At 38.5% G+C, this 15,882-nt stretch overlaps 1 protein-coding gene across 1 annotated transcript in view; it reads left to right on the top strand.

Moving 5' to 3' along the window:
* Stam (signal transducing adaptor molecule) overlaps nt 1-15,882 on the top strand; it is a 53,584-nt gene that overhangs the window by 1,335 nt on the left and 36,367 nt on the right. Inside the window, exon 2 of the mRNA XM_051151297.1 lies at nt 12,595-12,679. Within this exon, the coding sequence (XP_051007254.1) occupies nt 12,595-12,679 (85 nt within the window). The remainder of the gene's footprint in view (nt 1-12,594; nt 12,680-15,882) is intronic.

Raw genomic sequence — 15,882 nt, 5'->3', positions numbered from 1 at the left:
AACAAGTGCTTAGCACCAGTACTTACTGAACACAGTGTTCACTGACAAGAGTTACAACCAGGAAGACCATCGCGTTGCTCCTCTTTGGCAGTTTTACAATGTATTACATCAATCTCTAGGACGAATGCTTAGAATAAAACAGTTCCTGCTGCTTCTGTTTCCAGAACCTAACCCATATCTAGTTGTGGTCCTGTATAACCTTACTTCCAGGTAATCAGTCACACTCGTCATCTCCCGGCTTGTTTGGTTTTGATAGTGTTGGGAATGGAACCTAGGGCCTAATTTGTTTTCTTTCTGCTTTTTTAAAACTGCATTTGCACTAGATTCAGATGGGCTTCTCAGTGTTAAACCTGTCCTTGCTACCTACCATACACCACCCATTTCAAACACAGGCTCCTTCTTGCCTTTATGCTTTTGTTTTTATTAGTTCATGTCTTTCTATGTATGTCCCTATGTTTTAAGGTCAGCTTAGAATCCAGTTTGCTGTACCTTAATTATTTCCTGATTTCTGCAACCTGGAGGACTTTTTTGTTTGTTTGTTTAGATTTATTTATTATATATACAATGTTGTGTCTGCATGTACACCTGCACACCAGAAGATGACACCAGATCTCATTATAGATGGTTGTGAGCCACCATGTGGTTGCTGGGAATTGAACTCAGGAGCTATGGAAGAGAAGCCAGTGCTCTTCACCCCTGAGCCACCTCTTCAGCCCCCTGGAGTTTCTTACTAACAACATTATTGACGGTTTGGAATAGATAAAATTGTAAAGTGAGTTATATTGTACACAGTGAAGGGTGTTAACTTTGTTTTTGCCCTTTACTCAGTAGATACCAATAACATCTCACAGCCAGTTACGCTTTTAAAAGTCTTTAGGCATTATTTAATGTCTCCTGGGGTGTTTAAATACTTCATGTTTCAGAAGTGTTGTGATTTCCACTTTGCCCAAACTCGCTACAGATTTCAGCATTTTTGTCTTTAGTAAATTAAACATTAGATATTATCGTGTTCTTTATTTTGCCCCATGTTTGGTGGCTGCTACATAGTAGGCTTTGAATAAATGCTTGTTGAGTTGAAAATATGTTAAACCTGTTAGACATGGATTTTTAAAACAATTTGGATTATAAAGCTGTCAAGTTCCTTGCTGATTTGTATTTACCAATTCCAACAGTCAGTTCCTTACCATTTTTTAATTGATATCTTAAGTTTTTCTTTTGTACCTTATCCATAGGTTTCTATATCACCATACCTTTTCTGGTTTTTTTCTTAGCTTTTTATTCTCCTATTCCCTTTTCTTTTTCAGTGTCTAAATGTTGGAAAACTTGAGTTCAGTAATAAAATGTCTTCTTCACTGACACTTGTTTTCTTAGGAGGCTTAGTGTTTAGTAGAATTTTGTATGACTTGTTCGAATTCAGGTTTCAGGTTTGCTGTTTATCAGCAGTGTGACTTTGAACTAGTTGGTTAAATATTCTGTACCTTTGTTTCTTTGTCTTAAAATATATAGTATAAGAATTATAATAATTTTTTTTTAGCTTGCAGGATTGGTAAGAGAATTGAATCAGTGTGTTAAAAGTACTTAGAAAATTTTCTTTCTTCTTTCTTTTCTTTTTTTTTTTTCTTTCTTCTCTTTTTTTGAAGCAAGATTTAAAACAAAAAAGCCTACTCCCTTAGTTTTAATCACTGTGTATTCCAGTAACTCACAAATTTAAATAGTCTTGATCTGTATTGGAGATTTAAATATCCATCTACTTGATATTTCCACTAGATTTTGATAGGAGTCTAGAAATAAGCATGTCAAAAACTCATCTGCTCCCCTCCAACTCCTCTGTGTGTCATCCTAGCTCATCTCAATGGCTTGTTATTAATATTTTCTCTTTGTTAGTTCTGGTGTCTAAGAATCCTTGATTCTCCCATACTCCCTATCCATTCTGTCGGTAAGATCTTTTGGCTGTACTTAACTTTTATCCAGAATCTTGTTACCTCATTATTACACTCAGCCATCCCACCCCCTTTCAGAGACTGTGGCAGGGATTTGGGGTGGGATTTCTTTCTTGTTACTGTTTGCCCCTGCAGTAAGGTTTCATTTATAAAAGCTAGTAATCTTTAGAAAACACTGGGTTACCAGGTCTGAAATCTCTGGTAACTTCCTATATGTACATATAAAGAGTGATGGTTGGGATCTTCACTGTCATATCAAGCTTCTTGGATCTGAGTATTCCAAGCATGTCTGCCTCTGTAGTTTCTTAGGTCATTTTCTTTGCTTAGGCTAATGTCCCCTTAGGCATTGTACGGTCATGGTGTCTATCACATCATTTGGGGGCTCTATTCAAAATCCACTTTCCAAGACAGGCTTTCCTAGTTGTCTGCCTTCTCTTAACAACAAATAGTCATTATCTGCTCACTACTGCTTGTTCATTTTCTTGATAATATTCAACTACTGATATTAAGTTAGCCAATTGACTGTCTTATATGGTATAAACTTCATAAAGATTAGAACTTTTCATTCCTGTCTCTAGTACCTTAGAGGCAATTCCTAGAACACACTAAACATATACTTAATCTAGTAATGAATTACCAATAATTTTCTAGATTGTCAGTTTGATGTTCTTTTACCACTTAAAAATCAATCTGTTAGAAAACTGAATTCAACTTTCCATGTTGTTGTTTTCATTATTCGATTGTTTTATAATGTTCCATTTATTGTGGCTTTGGTTTTTTGATAGTGTTTCTTTGTGTAGCTTTGGCTGTCCTAGAACTATCTGTGTAGACCAGGCTGGCCTTGAACCAAGAGATCTGCCTGCCTCTGCCTTCCGAATGCTGGGATTAAAGGCATGAAATTATCTCCTGGCTATCATGACTTTTGAAATATAAAAAATTCTGGTCTCCCTCCCTCCCTTCAGTGTAGGAGATCTAGCTCAGGACCTTGCATGGGCCAGGGAAGCACTCTACCTCTTACCCACACCCTTATAGTCCCTGGTCTTGCTTTCTTGAGATTGAGTCTCACTGTGTATCTCAAGCTGGCCGTGAACCCTAGATGTTCTTACCTCTGCCTCCTAAGTGCTGAGATGACAGTTGCACAGCAGCAAGCCTAGTGCTAACAAGAAATGTTTTTGAATCATTCCTTTGTCTCTGCTAAATGCTGCTTTTAATATTTAGAGTAAATAGTAGTTTATCCAGGTGTGGTGGCCACACTTTTAATCCCAGCTCTCAGGAGGCAGAGGTAGGTGGACAGCCAGCCGAAGGTATGTAGCAAGACCTTGTCTAAATATAAATAAATAAATTAATTAAATTTTAAAAAGATAAGCATTCTTAGTCAAGTTCTGTTTGGCCAGTTCATATCCTGAATACTGTTAATCTACCATATATACTTTTTATTTATGCTGCTTAGTCCAGTCAGCATCATAAACCACAGTCATATTAGTTTTTTCCAAAGCAGTGGTTCTCAACCCTCTTAATGCTGTGACCCTGTAATACAGTTCCTCATGTTGTGGTGACTTCCAGCCATAACATTATTTTCATTGTTATTTTATCACTAATTTTGCTGTTATAGATTATAATTATAATATAAATATTTTTGGAGATAGTGCAGAGGGTTCTGCGACCCACAGGCTGAGAACCACTGTCTTAAAGTGTGCAGAGATTTTCTTTTTTTTTAATTTTTGGTTTTTCGAGACAGGGTTTCTCTGTGTAACAGAGCCCTGGCTATCCTGGACTTGCTTTGCAGACTAGGCTGGCTGAGAACTCACAGAGATCTGCCTATCTCTGTCTCCGGAGTGCTAGGATTAAAGGCATTTGCCACCACGCTTGGGAATGCACAGAGATCTTGACTTTGGCCTTAAATTGTACCTGTAGCATTACTGTTAGTGAAAAGAAGATTTTTGTATTGAACAGGATGAAACACTTTGAATTCATTTTCCAGTGTTGTAAGTACTTACATCAGGATTATTTGTCAAAACACTTGACATTCTAGTTCTTAACCAGTGTTTAATGTGCTTCATGTACCTCAAATTTAGCATGTTCAAAGCTTTATTGAAACTTTTAAAATTAGTTAACATTTCTTCCTGTTGTTTTTCTGACTGAACATCAGTTGTTTACATTGTTACACAGGTCAGTAGCCTGTGTGACAACTTGACTTTCATGGTTGTAATTCTCTACATTCCTGACAATAGCTATGTTCTCTTGATTGTGTAATAGACAAACCCACCATGCTCCTTCAGGGTGCTGGTATAATGTGTATGCTTTATCTTAAACTGCTTTTGAGTCCATCCTTCTATTCCTGCAAATGGGAAGGTATTTACCATCATAAATACCTTTTAGATTAGTCCTGAAGCTTCTAATTGTTTTTTTTTTCTAGTGATGTTTAATATCATGTTTTAAGAATATAAATGTAATCCTTTTGATTGAAATATTTTTAATTGAATCTACAACCTAATATGAACTCGTCACGATGGCTTATAACAACTCAAAATTTCTGGTTCCACTGTGCCTTCATGTGAAACCTTGGAAGGCGGAAAAGCTTTATGTAAAGCAGGCTGTAGTTTGAAGCAGTCCTCCTGCCTCTACATCTAAATCCTGGGATTACAGGTGTCAAGCCCAGGGCTTCTGACCTGGCTGCCTTTTAATTCTACAGCCTCATCTTCCATTCATTCATTCATTCATTCATTCATTCAATGTGTATTGGTGTTTTGTCTGTATGTATGTCTGTGTGAGGGTGTTGGGTCCCCTGGAACTGGATGGGGTTACAAACAGTTGTGAGCTGCCATGTGGATGCTGGGACAAGAACCAGGGTCCTCTGGAAGAGGGGACAGAGCTCTTAACCACTGAGCCATCTCTTCGGCCCTTCATTCCTTTCTTAAAGGTCTGTTTCTACTCCTTATTGTTTTTATTTAACTCTGTTTGGTCAGTTACATCTCTTTCTCTTCACTAACTTAGTTCTTTCCCTTTGAACGTTGAGGATTGAACCCATTATCTGATGTGTAATGAGCATACACTAAGCTCAAGCCTCCATTGTCCAGTTTTAAAGAACTATAGCATCTTGAAGCTGACTGATGACAATTGATTTTCTACAGAACGATTATTATGTGTAATCATCCTGTCATTTCTGTATTTTCTCAAATGTTCAGCAGTCAAATTTTAGAAAATCAGAAATATCTGTTTATCAGTAAAGTTGTCTGATCTGTTGAGAAGATTCAGTTGAGGCATTCATGTGTGATTCTTCCGAGTACCATTTAAAAAATCCTTAAGCTCCTCTTTATGACTGTCATCTTAGTCAGTGTTCTGTTGCTCTAAAGAGACACCGTGGCCACAGCAACTTATAAAGGAAAGAATTTAATTGGGACTGGCTTACAATTCAGAGGGTTAGTCCTTTACCATCATGGCAGGAAGCATGACAGATGTAGGCAGACATAGTGATGGAGAAGGAGCTGGGAGTTCTACATCTGCATTGGCAGGCAGCAGGAAGCTTTTGAGCATCTGAGCTTGACCATCTGAGACCTCAGAGCCCACCCCTAGTGACATACTTCCTCCCAACAAAGCCACACCTACTCCAACATGGTCACATTTCCTAATGGTGCTATTTCCTTTGTGCCTTTAGGGGTCCATTTTCATTCAAACCACCACAACTGCAAAGAATCAAAAGATAAAAATGAGACAATAAACTTTGAATTCTTTAAAAGCAGGTCTGGGGTGGATGGGGTGCTCCCCATGCTCTGTTTTTATCTTAGAAATTAATAGTTTTTTGCTTTATTTGTTGTTTATAAATCCATTTTGAGTTGCTGCTGGTAATTAATATTCTTTTGATTTTATTGTTTTCTTTTTTTTTTTAAGAGCCGAGAAGACTTGTGCCACTATTTAGTTGATCTTGAGGCAGCATCAGAAATGATGTCATCAGTTCAGAGTTGTAAAATGTGTTACTGAGCTTTTGGTTTTGTTTGCTTTTAAGACAAGATTTCTCAGTGTAGCCTTGGATGTCCTAGAAGCCCTGGAGCTGGCTCTGTAGTCCAAGTTGGCCTCGAACTCCACCTAGTTCTGCCTCCCAAGTGGTGGGATTCTTTCATGGACCACCATGCCTGCTGCAGACATTGGCTGGCCTTAAACTCACAGAGATCTGCCTTTGCCTCTCTGCCCCTCTGCCTCTGCCTCTCTGCCCCTCTGCCTCTGCCTCTCTGCCCCTCTGCCCCTCTGCCTCTGCCTCTCTGCTTCTGCCCCTCTGCCCCTGCATTTCGTATTTGCATTTTAAGCAAGCCACTTAGTTACTTGGGTCTTTTTAATGTTTTCTTTTTTTTTCCCTCTTATAAGCTACTTTTATTATTGGTAGAGAATAATTACTTTTCTAACAGCCCAGCTGTGATTGTATTGATGTGATTGTATTGTTTGCTTATTCAAGGCTCTTGGCTCTCCCCGATGTTTCTTGAATCACTACAAATACCTCTTCTAATGGGTTACATATTAGTGTAGTTGTTTCTTTCTTTTTTTTATTAAATCTTCCAACAGTTTATTAGAAAGAATGTAGACATTTTAAAAATCCCCACTGTCATGAACATAAATTGAGGTTTTCCAGCCAGGGCATAAGCTGAAATCAAAACAGGAAATTAAAAAAAAAAAAAATCCAATAGTGTATTAACATGTTCCACTCATTTGCCATACTGACAGTGCACATACAAATCTGTTCTAAAATGTACATACTCTCAAGCAACAATGTACAGCTTTCTTAGTCCTCCATGCTAAGAGATGTAAAAGGGCCAAACAATACCAAAGGTATAGGCTTCAAAACCATTAACTTAGATGGTGTAGTTGTTTCTTATTCAGTTTTTTACAAGTGGTCTGTACAACAACCAGCCTGAATTCATCATTATGCTTTTATGTTTCTATTACTTTATGCTTTATCAATTAAGTAGAAAGAAAATAGGTCTTTCTGTTTTTTTGTAGTTTCTAAATTGAGTCCAACATCCTTTTTTATTTTTTTCTTTCTTCCCTATAACTCTACTCTTCTTTAAAATTACTTTCATCTTTATAATTTCTGTGATACCTTTCTATCTTATATTAAGTCTGTATCTGTTAACTTCATTTGTCATTGTAAGGCACTTTGATATGACCTGGAACGGGCTAGAAATTATTTTATTTTATTGAATATTATACTTAAATTTTATAATTTTCAATAAAATCAGCTTATAGCAGATTGTGTAGAGGTGGGATAGGTGACCCTATTTCTGAGACAGTATCATGATCTATATCCCTGTATTCAAAACAGATTAAGTTGGGCATAGTGGTACTTATTGGTCTTCATATCATTTGGGTGACTGAGGCAGGAGGATTATGCACTTAGGGCCAGTCTGCATTCTATAGTGAATTCAGGGGTTGTGTAGGCTATATAGCAAGACCCTGTCTTTAAAAAGAAACCAATTAAGATGGGTTAACAAGAAATAAACATAACAAATAATGTGACAATAGTTTTTCTTGACATGGCGGCCATTTTTTTTAAATCTCAGACATCTGAATGTCCTGTTCATTTTTATGCTTAAATTTGATATTTGCATAGCTATGTACCAGAAGCTATGAGCTAACTGTAATGGACTGAGTGGAGAAACCTACCAAGACCTACCTGTTGATGCTTCTCCTCTTTGCTGTTGTGGTTCGTAAGGCAGAACACCAGTAATGAGGGCCTTCATTTTTTTATTAGTTTATTTGTTTATTCCCTTTACATCCTGGTCATAGCCCCCTATCTCCCCTCCTCCCAAGCCTCCTCGCTCCCCACTCCCCCACCCCACCCCATACCTCAGAAAAGGGGAGCCCCTTTACCCACCCACCTCAGTTCATCAAGTCACATCAGGTCTGAGTCATCCTCTTCCCCTGTGGCCTGGCAAGGAAGCCCTGCCCGAGGGAAGTGATTAGAAAGCTGGCCACAGCGTCCATGTCAGAAACAGCCTCTCCCCGCCTTTGCCCCACTAGGGGACCCACATGAAGCCTGAGCTGCCTATCTGCTACATCTGAGTAGAGGGCCTAGGTCCAAACCATGAGGCCTAGGTACTGTAAGTGCTAGTACGTGTGGCTTAATGCCTTTCTTCAAGGTGTCTATTCTAGTTGTCCAGTGCTAGAGACTAACTTGGTAAACAATGCTATATCCCTGAGAGCTATGATATGGATCATTTTGTAAGCTTGCAAAGAATTTTCTGCTATTAAACTTAATGACACCTACCTCTAGTTCCCAGTAGTATATCAAATAGGGAATTCCCTTGAATTAGCAAGGCACTGAGGAAGAGAAGAAACCAGGAAGTTTCATTGTTAACATGATTAAGACCAAGTACTACACATAAGAATCTTAATATTGGTTGATCTGTGTCGGGCTAAAAAAATTGATCTGTTACTGAAGATATGATGGAATGACATCACTTTATCAGGGTTCAAGTCAAGGCTAGTTACTTGTGCTTCTGTGCAGCTTTGACTTTCTGTACATAGATTCTGTGTAACCTAAATTGTTTTTCCCCTTCTTGTTTGTATTTTCCTTAATCTCTCATGTTAGAAGATTCTCTTAGCTGATAATCCTTGAATTACTGCCCCTGGTTAATACTTGGGGGGAAAAACCTTGGAAATGCTGATAATGTGGTTAGGTTTTCTCAACCTTAACTTCATCATAGTAAGTTTTTTCTGGTGGTCTGTTTACTATAGAGTCTCTTCCTCAACTTTCCATATTTTGTTTTTAGTATCTGTCTTTCATATTGAGCTGAGCAGAGCACATACAAAATTTTATTATCTGAGACAAAAATCTCTGTGTAGCCTTTGCTGGCCTGGACTCACTTTGTAGACCAGGCTTGCCTTGAACTCACAGAGATCCACCTGCCTCTGCCTTCCTGAATGAATGCTAGGATTAAAGGTGTGTGCTACCACACCTGGATCACATACAGATTTTTAAAAAAAATTTTGAGACAGGATTTCTCTGTGTAGCTCTAGCTGTCCTGGAACTCTGTAGACAAGGTTGGCCAGAGATCCGCCTGCCTTTGCCTCCTGAGTGCTGGGATTAAAAGCATATGTCACCACCTCCCAGCTAGAGAAGTCTTCGAATGATGTCTCCGAAGATAATAGCCTTGATGTTTAACTAGCCCTGCATAATTAGAATTAACCTCACTTGGTCAAAGTTTCAGTTTGTTCATATTTTTCGGGGGGGGGGGGGGGCTTCCATTTGTAATTATGGAAAGGATTTATTCATAGTTTTCAGTAACTGTTGCCTGGGTTGAGTATTATGGTAATTTTGGGAGCATTGATAAATGAGTATTTTCTCTCCTTCTGTTTTTTGCAAATGATTGTGGAAACCTGATGTATTATTTTTTCTTAAATGTTTTGTCTACTTCTCAGGTAAACCCAACTGGGCCCTGATGCCCTGGTGCTTTGCGGTTTGAAAGATTATTAACTTAATTGGTTTAATTTCCTTAATAGATAGCTTATTTGGGTTATCTGTTCTCTTCTTGTCTAGACATATATATACCTTTAAAAGAGTTGTCCTGCTTCATCCAAGTGATCAAATTAGTGGGCATAAAGTTGGTAATATTTATTTTGTAATATTTATGAGCTTCTCTTTTTGATTTCTCATACTAGGACCTTCTGTCTTCTCTCTTCTTTTAGTTAGCTTCCCTAGAGGCTTATTGATTTTGCTAATCTTCAACGTTTGTGATGATTTTTTTTTTTTAAAATTGCTTTTCTTTTTTCAGCTTGTCAGCGTGCTTTGTATTTTTTATTTGTTTGGTCTTAGTCACTGTTCTGTTGCTGTGAAGAGACATCATGACCACAGCAACTCTTATAAAAGAAAACATTTAATTGGGGGCTTCTTTTAGCTTCAGAGAGTTAATCCATTGTCAGCATGGCAGGGAGCATTGTGGTAGCCAGGTATGGTACTGGAGAAGTGTAGCTAAGAGCTACATCCTGATCCACAAGTGTGGGGGGAGGGGTTACATTGGTTTCTGCCTCCATATATGTCTGTATGAGGGTGTCAGATTCCCAGGATCTGGAATTATAGACAGTTGTGAACTTCAAAGCCTACCCCCAGTAACATACTTCCTTCAACAAAGAGACACCTACTCCAACAAGGCCACACCCCTAATTCTTCTAATCCTTTCAAGTAACACCATTTCCTGATGACTAAGCATTCAAATATATGAGCCTATGGCCACCATTTTTTTTTTTCCCTCTGTGTAGCCTTGGGTTCCTGGACTCAATTTGTAGAGCAGTCTGGCCTTGAACTGGCAGAGATCTGCCTGCCTCTCCCTCCGAGTGCTGAGATTACAGGCATGTGCCACCATGCCTGGCTTGGGTGCCATTTTTATTCACACCCTCACAGATGCTTTGACATTTTTTAAAAAATTCATGTTGTCCAGGAGTATATTGGACTAAGAGGTAAGACGCTTTCAAATTTTTTTATTCCTACTGTTCAGAAGTGTATTGGGCTAAGAGGTAACTAACTTCCTAAAGTGCTGGTCACACTCAAAGCCCTACATTTTGATTCCTAGAACCTCATGAACCAAGTGTGGTGATGCATGGGCAGTCTCAGCACTGAGAAGTAGAGGAAGGCAGATCAGAAGTTCCAAGGTTATACTTAGCTACATTGTGAGGTCAAGGCAGATTGGGCTACATGAGAGCCTATCTAAAAATAAAAACCCTCAAACAAAAACAAATAATAATGACAAAAACAACAATAAAAAAATCCAACCTATGGCCAGTGAGATGGCTTAGTGCTAATGGTATTTGCTGCCAAGTCTCATGACTTGAGTTGGATCTCCATGATCTACGTGGTGTTAGCATAGACATGACTCTGCAAGTTGTCTTCTGACTCTGCAAATGTATATACATGCGTATGTACCCATAAAACAGACAAATTAATACAAAAAAGTGTATTTTCTCCATGCATTTAAGGATTTTTTCAGTAATTGCTTACTAGGTTTAATTCTATTGTGGTATGAGCAAACATTGTATGATTTGTATATTTAGTACTTGTCTACTCTGTATTTTGGTTCAAGTGTAGTATATAATGGTGAGTTTGCATGTGAGCTAGAAAAGAGTGTATATTCTGCTATTACCAGTTAAAGTAGTTCATTGATGTTAGGCTGAATGGCCAGTTGGCCCCAGGGACCCATCTGTCTCTTCTCCTCAGTATTGGGATTACAAGCGTGTACTTGTCCTCACTGAGCCTCCACCAGTCTGTCACTTATATTTGGGTCCTCCAGCTCATCATTGGTTCCTATGGAGATAGATGGCTGTGCTAAGTTGGAACTCTTTTTGCCTTGTAGTTTTGGAGTCAGTAATTAGCTGTAAGTTCCCTTCCCTAAAGAATCTAAAGAGAGTTATGATTTCAGTTTATCCAGCTTTTTGTTTGTTGGGATGGAGGAATGACATCTTTTCTCCTTACATAGTGGGTCAAGAATTAATACTTCCTTTTTTTGCCCATCTTTACTATTCTGGTGCCTACTATTCCAAAAAAGCTTTACTTGATCTCCAGAAAGTAAACTTCCACTCTCTCTCCTATTGGGGAGAGGTAGTTGCTGGCACTCTTGCTTGAGAAGGGAAGTAGTGACCCACCTACATTTCAAGCATCTGTATTCATTCCTCCTGTTTACTTTTCCTTCTGAGAGAGGGTCTCACCCATAGGGCTCTGTGTAGACCAGCTGGCCTTCAGTGCTGAGCTCCTCCTACTTCTGCCTTCAGAATGTTAGGATTAAAGGCATGTGTCATTGTAACTGGCTTTTAAGGACTTTTAAGTCCTCTTCGGTTTACTTTGTTGCTGTTGTCAAGTTTTTGAACTTTCTTGCAGCTCAATAGTATAAAACAGACTTGCTCTTAAGGCTTTACTATTGCTACTTTGATTCTCCTCTCTTACGTCTTTTATATAGGCCACACTATATATGTATATTGCCAGAAAAATTTGCTGCCAATAGCTTATGTTTATCTTGCCCTTGTTTTTAAAAATCAATCTACCTGTCTCTGTTGATGCCTTTAATAATATATCAAGTTTTAGACTTATTTTTACTGTGTGTATATGTGTATACATGTATGCACAGGGTAGCTCTCAAGAGTCAGGTCCCTTCTTTTAGTATAGGATTCAGAGGCCAAACTCATTGTGGCAACTGAGCTATCTTACTGGTTCTGATATGTCAGGTTTCTTTATGGGAAAATAGTAAAAGCTTGATTTGTATTCTGGATACTTTTCTCTACCCTGACAAAGTCAGGGTAGCTACAAATGTAGCTAAATATCTAAATTACCTGAATCATAAGCAATTAGTGCTTAGTCTGTGTCCCTTTTATTGCCAAGGAAAGATAAGAATTTTCTGAAAATAAAAAATATTTCTTTACTTAGTCTGTTTGCAGATAGAAGTAGACGTGAATGAAGAAAAATCAATGGCTTACAAGTGAAGGAGAAAGCGATAAAGTGTGACTAGGGAAGATTTTTGTGATAGATAGATTGGACCTGCCCCTTTGAAGGATCGACATCAAAATCTGATTAATAATAGTACTGGCAATATTTGGGTTTGATGTTGAGACTTAATTATGTTACACTTTGGTGATTTGAATGTGATAACATTTTACAACAATATTCTTTTATAATTTACAGAGAAAGCAACTAGTGAGTTGAATACTGCTGAGGACTGGGGCCTCATCTTGGATATTTGTGATAAGGTTGGCCAATCTCGCACTGGGTGAGTGTTCAAAGATTCAAGAGTTTTTTTTCATCTTCCTTATAATCAAGAAAAAAAATAGAAAAGTAAAGTATATTACAAATCTAAATTAATTTAAAAGAGAATGTTTTTACTAGAAAGATTGGAAGAATTGTCCTACTTAGGTTACCCCTAGTGTGGTTCGAATGTAGACTAACCCTCTTAAGACTCCTGTGTTGATCGCATGGTCTCCAGTTGGCGGTGATATTTGGGCCTCCTGCAGAACCTTTGGAGGTGGAGCCCTGTTGGGGGAAATGGGCCACTGGGAATGTACCTTGAGGGATTATCCCAAGTCCTACCTCCTGTCCCCTCTCTGTTTCCTGAGTTCAGATACAGTGTGATCAGCCTCCTCTTGTACCCATCACGATGTCTTCCATACCATAATGAGCAGTTGCCTGTCTTGAACTGTAGTTACAGTAAGCCTCCAAGTTGCTTCTAGTCAGGATCCGTTCTCAGCCACGAGAAAACAACTAATACAGCTGCTTATGGCCTGTGATGGTGATAGAATTGTTAGAAAGGTGGTGCTTTATTGCTCTTCTGTTGCGTCATTTTCTTTCTGAAATCCACCCTTTCACTCAGTTTAGAGCCATTAATTATTTCTTACTTACCAAGTTTCATGGTTATATTTTAATTTTTTCACATCTTTCAAATGATTAATGATGACTGAGAGAGATAAGCAAATAGAATCTTAAACCTTAACATAAATTACAAGCTTTTCAAACAGTCCAGAGTACATTAACTGATGTGTAATTTAAATTTAATTTTAGTCATGTGCGCGCGCATGCATTTGCGCGTACATGGGTGCATGGATGCTACAACTTACATGTGGACTTCAGAAGATAACTCTGAGGAGTCACTTCTCTCCATTCACCTTTACATGGGCTTCAGGGATTGAACTTAGTTCCTCAGGCTTGCGTAGCAACATTTTTACCTCTGAGTCATCTCCTGGGCGCTCTACCTCTTTCTTTCATTTTTATCTTTATATTTAACGTACTAAGACTGTGTTTTCTGGTACAGCTCATAATTTAACTGAAATTTGAGTAACTGCTGTGTGTTAATTAGCCATTCCTCTTTCACTTTTCATTGGGCCCACTTTATTTGGGAAATTCCTTGTGCTGAGTGATTAGCTTTAATGTCAACCTGATACAGTGTACAGTCAACTGAGAATGGAGTTTCAGTGGAGGATTGTCTGCATTGGTTACCATGTGGTCGTTTTTGTGGGATTGTCTTTTAAGAGTCAGGCCACCACAAGGGTGAGGTAGAGTCTGGGGATGGGTGAGTGGGTCCTGACCTACTTTAAGAAGGAGAAATAGAGCTGAGGAGAAAGCAGACAGGTCCCTCCTGAGCATGCACAAACTAATTCTTTCTCTGTTTCCCTCCTGATCTCTTCATGGTGACAGATTGTAACCTGTACTTCTAAAGCAAAGAAGCCTTTTCCCTCTAAGTTCCTTTTTTTGTTTGTTGGAGTTTTTGTTATTGTTGTTTTGTTTTGTTTTTTTTGTCACGATATTTTGTTACAGCAACAGAGATGCAAGTAGAACATGTTGTCTGGAGTGGTGCATTAACCTGTTTCTTCGTGTCTAAATCTGGTACAGAATTGCCATATAAAAACTGTCCATGCCACTCTTGTCTCCTATAGTGACTTTTCAGTTTTCCACATCATTTAACTTCCTTTCTTTCCTACATGACATTGATTTCAATGCAATTAATTACTGAAGTGGCCAATGGGTGGTGGTTGTTTTTAACAGGGTTAAATGCTATTGATTGGTTTCTTTATTCCTGACTTGTGAACATTTTTGTCTCATTTTCCACCTTTTTGACATGTCTTACCAGACTCAGTTTACCTATCATTTGTCTCAAAGTCATTTTTATCCTTTTCATTGAGAATAATATGATGGTTCTCTGAGTCTTCAAAGTACTATATCAAAAATACTCTTATGGCAGGGATATAGCTCAGTGGTAGACTGTGGGCTGGGCCTAAAGGAGCCCCTGCATTCAACCCCAGCACAAAACTAAGAGGAAAGAAACCAACAAAATGAAAAAACATTTGTATATTTTAGTAATTTATGTAGTGAATTTGTTTAGTATATTTGTGTTTTGGTTTGGTTTTTGAGACAAGGTTTCTCTGTGTAGCCCTAGCAGTTCTGGAACTCACTGTAGACTGGGCTGGCCTTGAACTCACAGAGATTCACGTGTCTCTGCCTCCTGAGTGCTGGAATTAAAGGCATGCACCACCACCATTGGCTTATTTTGTACATTTGTAGATTGAATAGTTGTTTGTTTTTTTTGTTTGTTGGTTTGTTTTTTTGACTGTGTAGAGGAAGGAAACATAGCTTAGTGGTTGGAAGCATGGACTCAGGAAAGAGCTGAGTTCAGATGTGGCTCTGTGGATGGTGGGTCACACTGAGCTGTACTTTGCTAGTTTACCACAAAAGAATAAAATCCCCTTTTCTTCACCCATATTAGGCTTTGTTAATTCGTAATGTGTTTAACAGTGCTTGGCATCTTTGATTAAAGCCCCATTTTCTGACACTTTGTCCACTGAGGACTGAGCACCAAACAAGACTGGTCTGGTGTGTTTTAAGAGTACAACTTTATCAAGTGTCACAGCTACGAAGTTTGTCCTTTCTTCTCTCTGTTCTTTATTTATTCTTGGGGGTTTTAGTTGTTTTTCTAGGTACCTTTTATAATAATTTGGGCAAATGCCTAAGATCACAAACACACATTCCATTTCATTACTAAAAATTTTTCTAGTTAAAAATCAACTTGAGCTGGGCGGTGGTGGCATACACCTTTAATCCCAGCACTTGGGAGACAAAGGCAGGTAGATCCCTGTGAGTTTGAGGCCAGCCTGTTCTATAAAGTGAGTCCAGGATAGTCAAGGCTACACAGAGAAACCCTGTCTTGAAAAACCAAAAGATAAAAAATAAAAATCAACTCGAAATTGGGTGCAGTGATAAATGTCTGTAATCCCAGCACTCAGGAGGTAGAGGCAGGCTGATCTCTGTGAGTTTGAGGCTAGTCTGGTCTATAAAGGGAGTCCAGGACAGCCAAGGCTGTCTCGAAAAACCAAAAAGAAAGAAAGAGGAAAAACTCAACTTGAAATTTTGTGTGATGTAATGATGGGCAAGTTACATCATTCTTTCATTATATTAACTTTGTACCAGCCATACTCACTAGACATA

The sequence above is a fragment of the Acomys russatus genome, chromosome 9 (assembly GCF_903995435.1).
Source record: "Acomys russatus chromosome 9, mAcoRus1.1, whole genome shotgun sequence".
NCBI lineage: Eukaryota > Metazoa > Chordata > Mammalia > Rodentia > Muridae > Acomys > Acomys russatus.
Note: the sequence above shows the minus strand (reverse complement) of the source record. Positions and strands in the feature narration are given on the sequence as shown.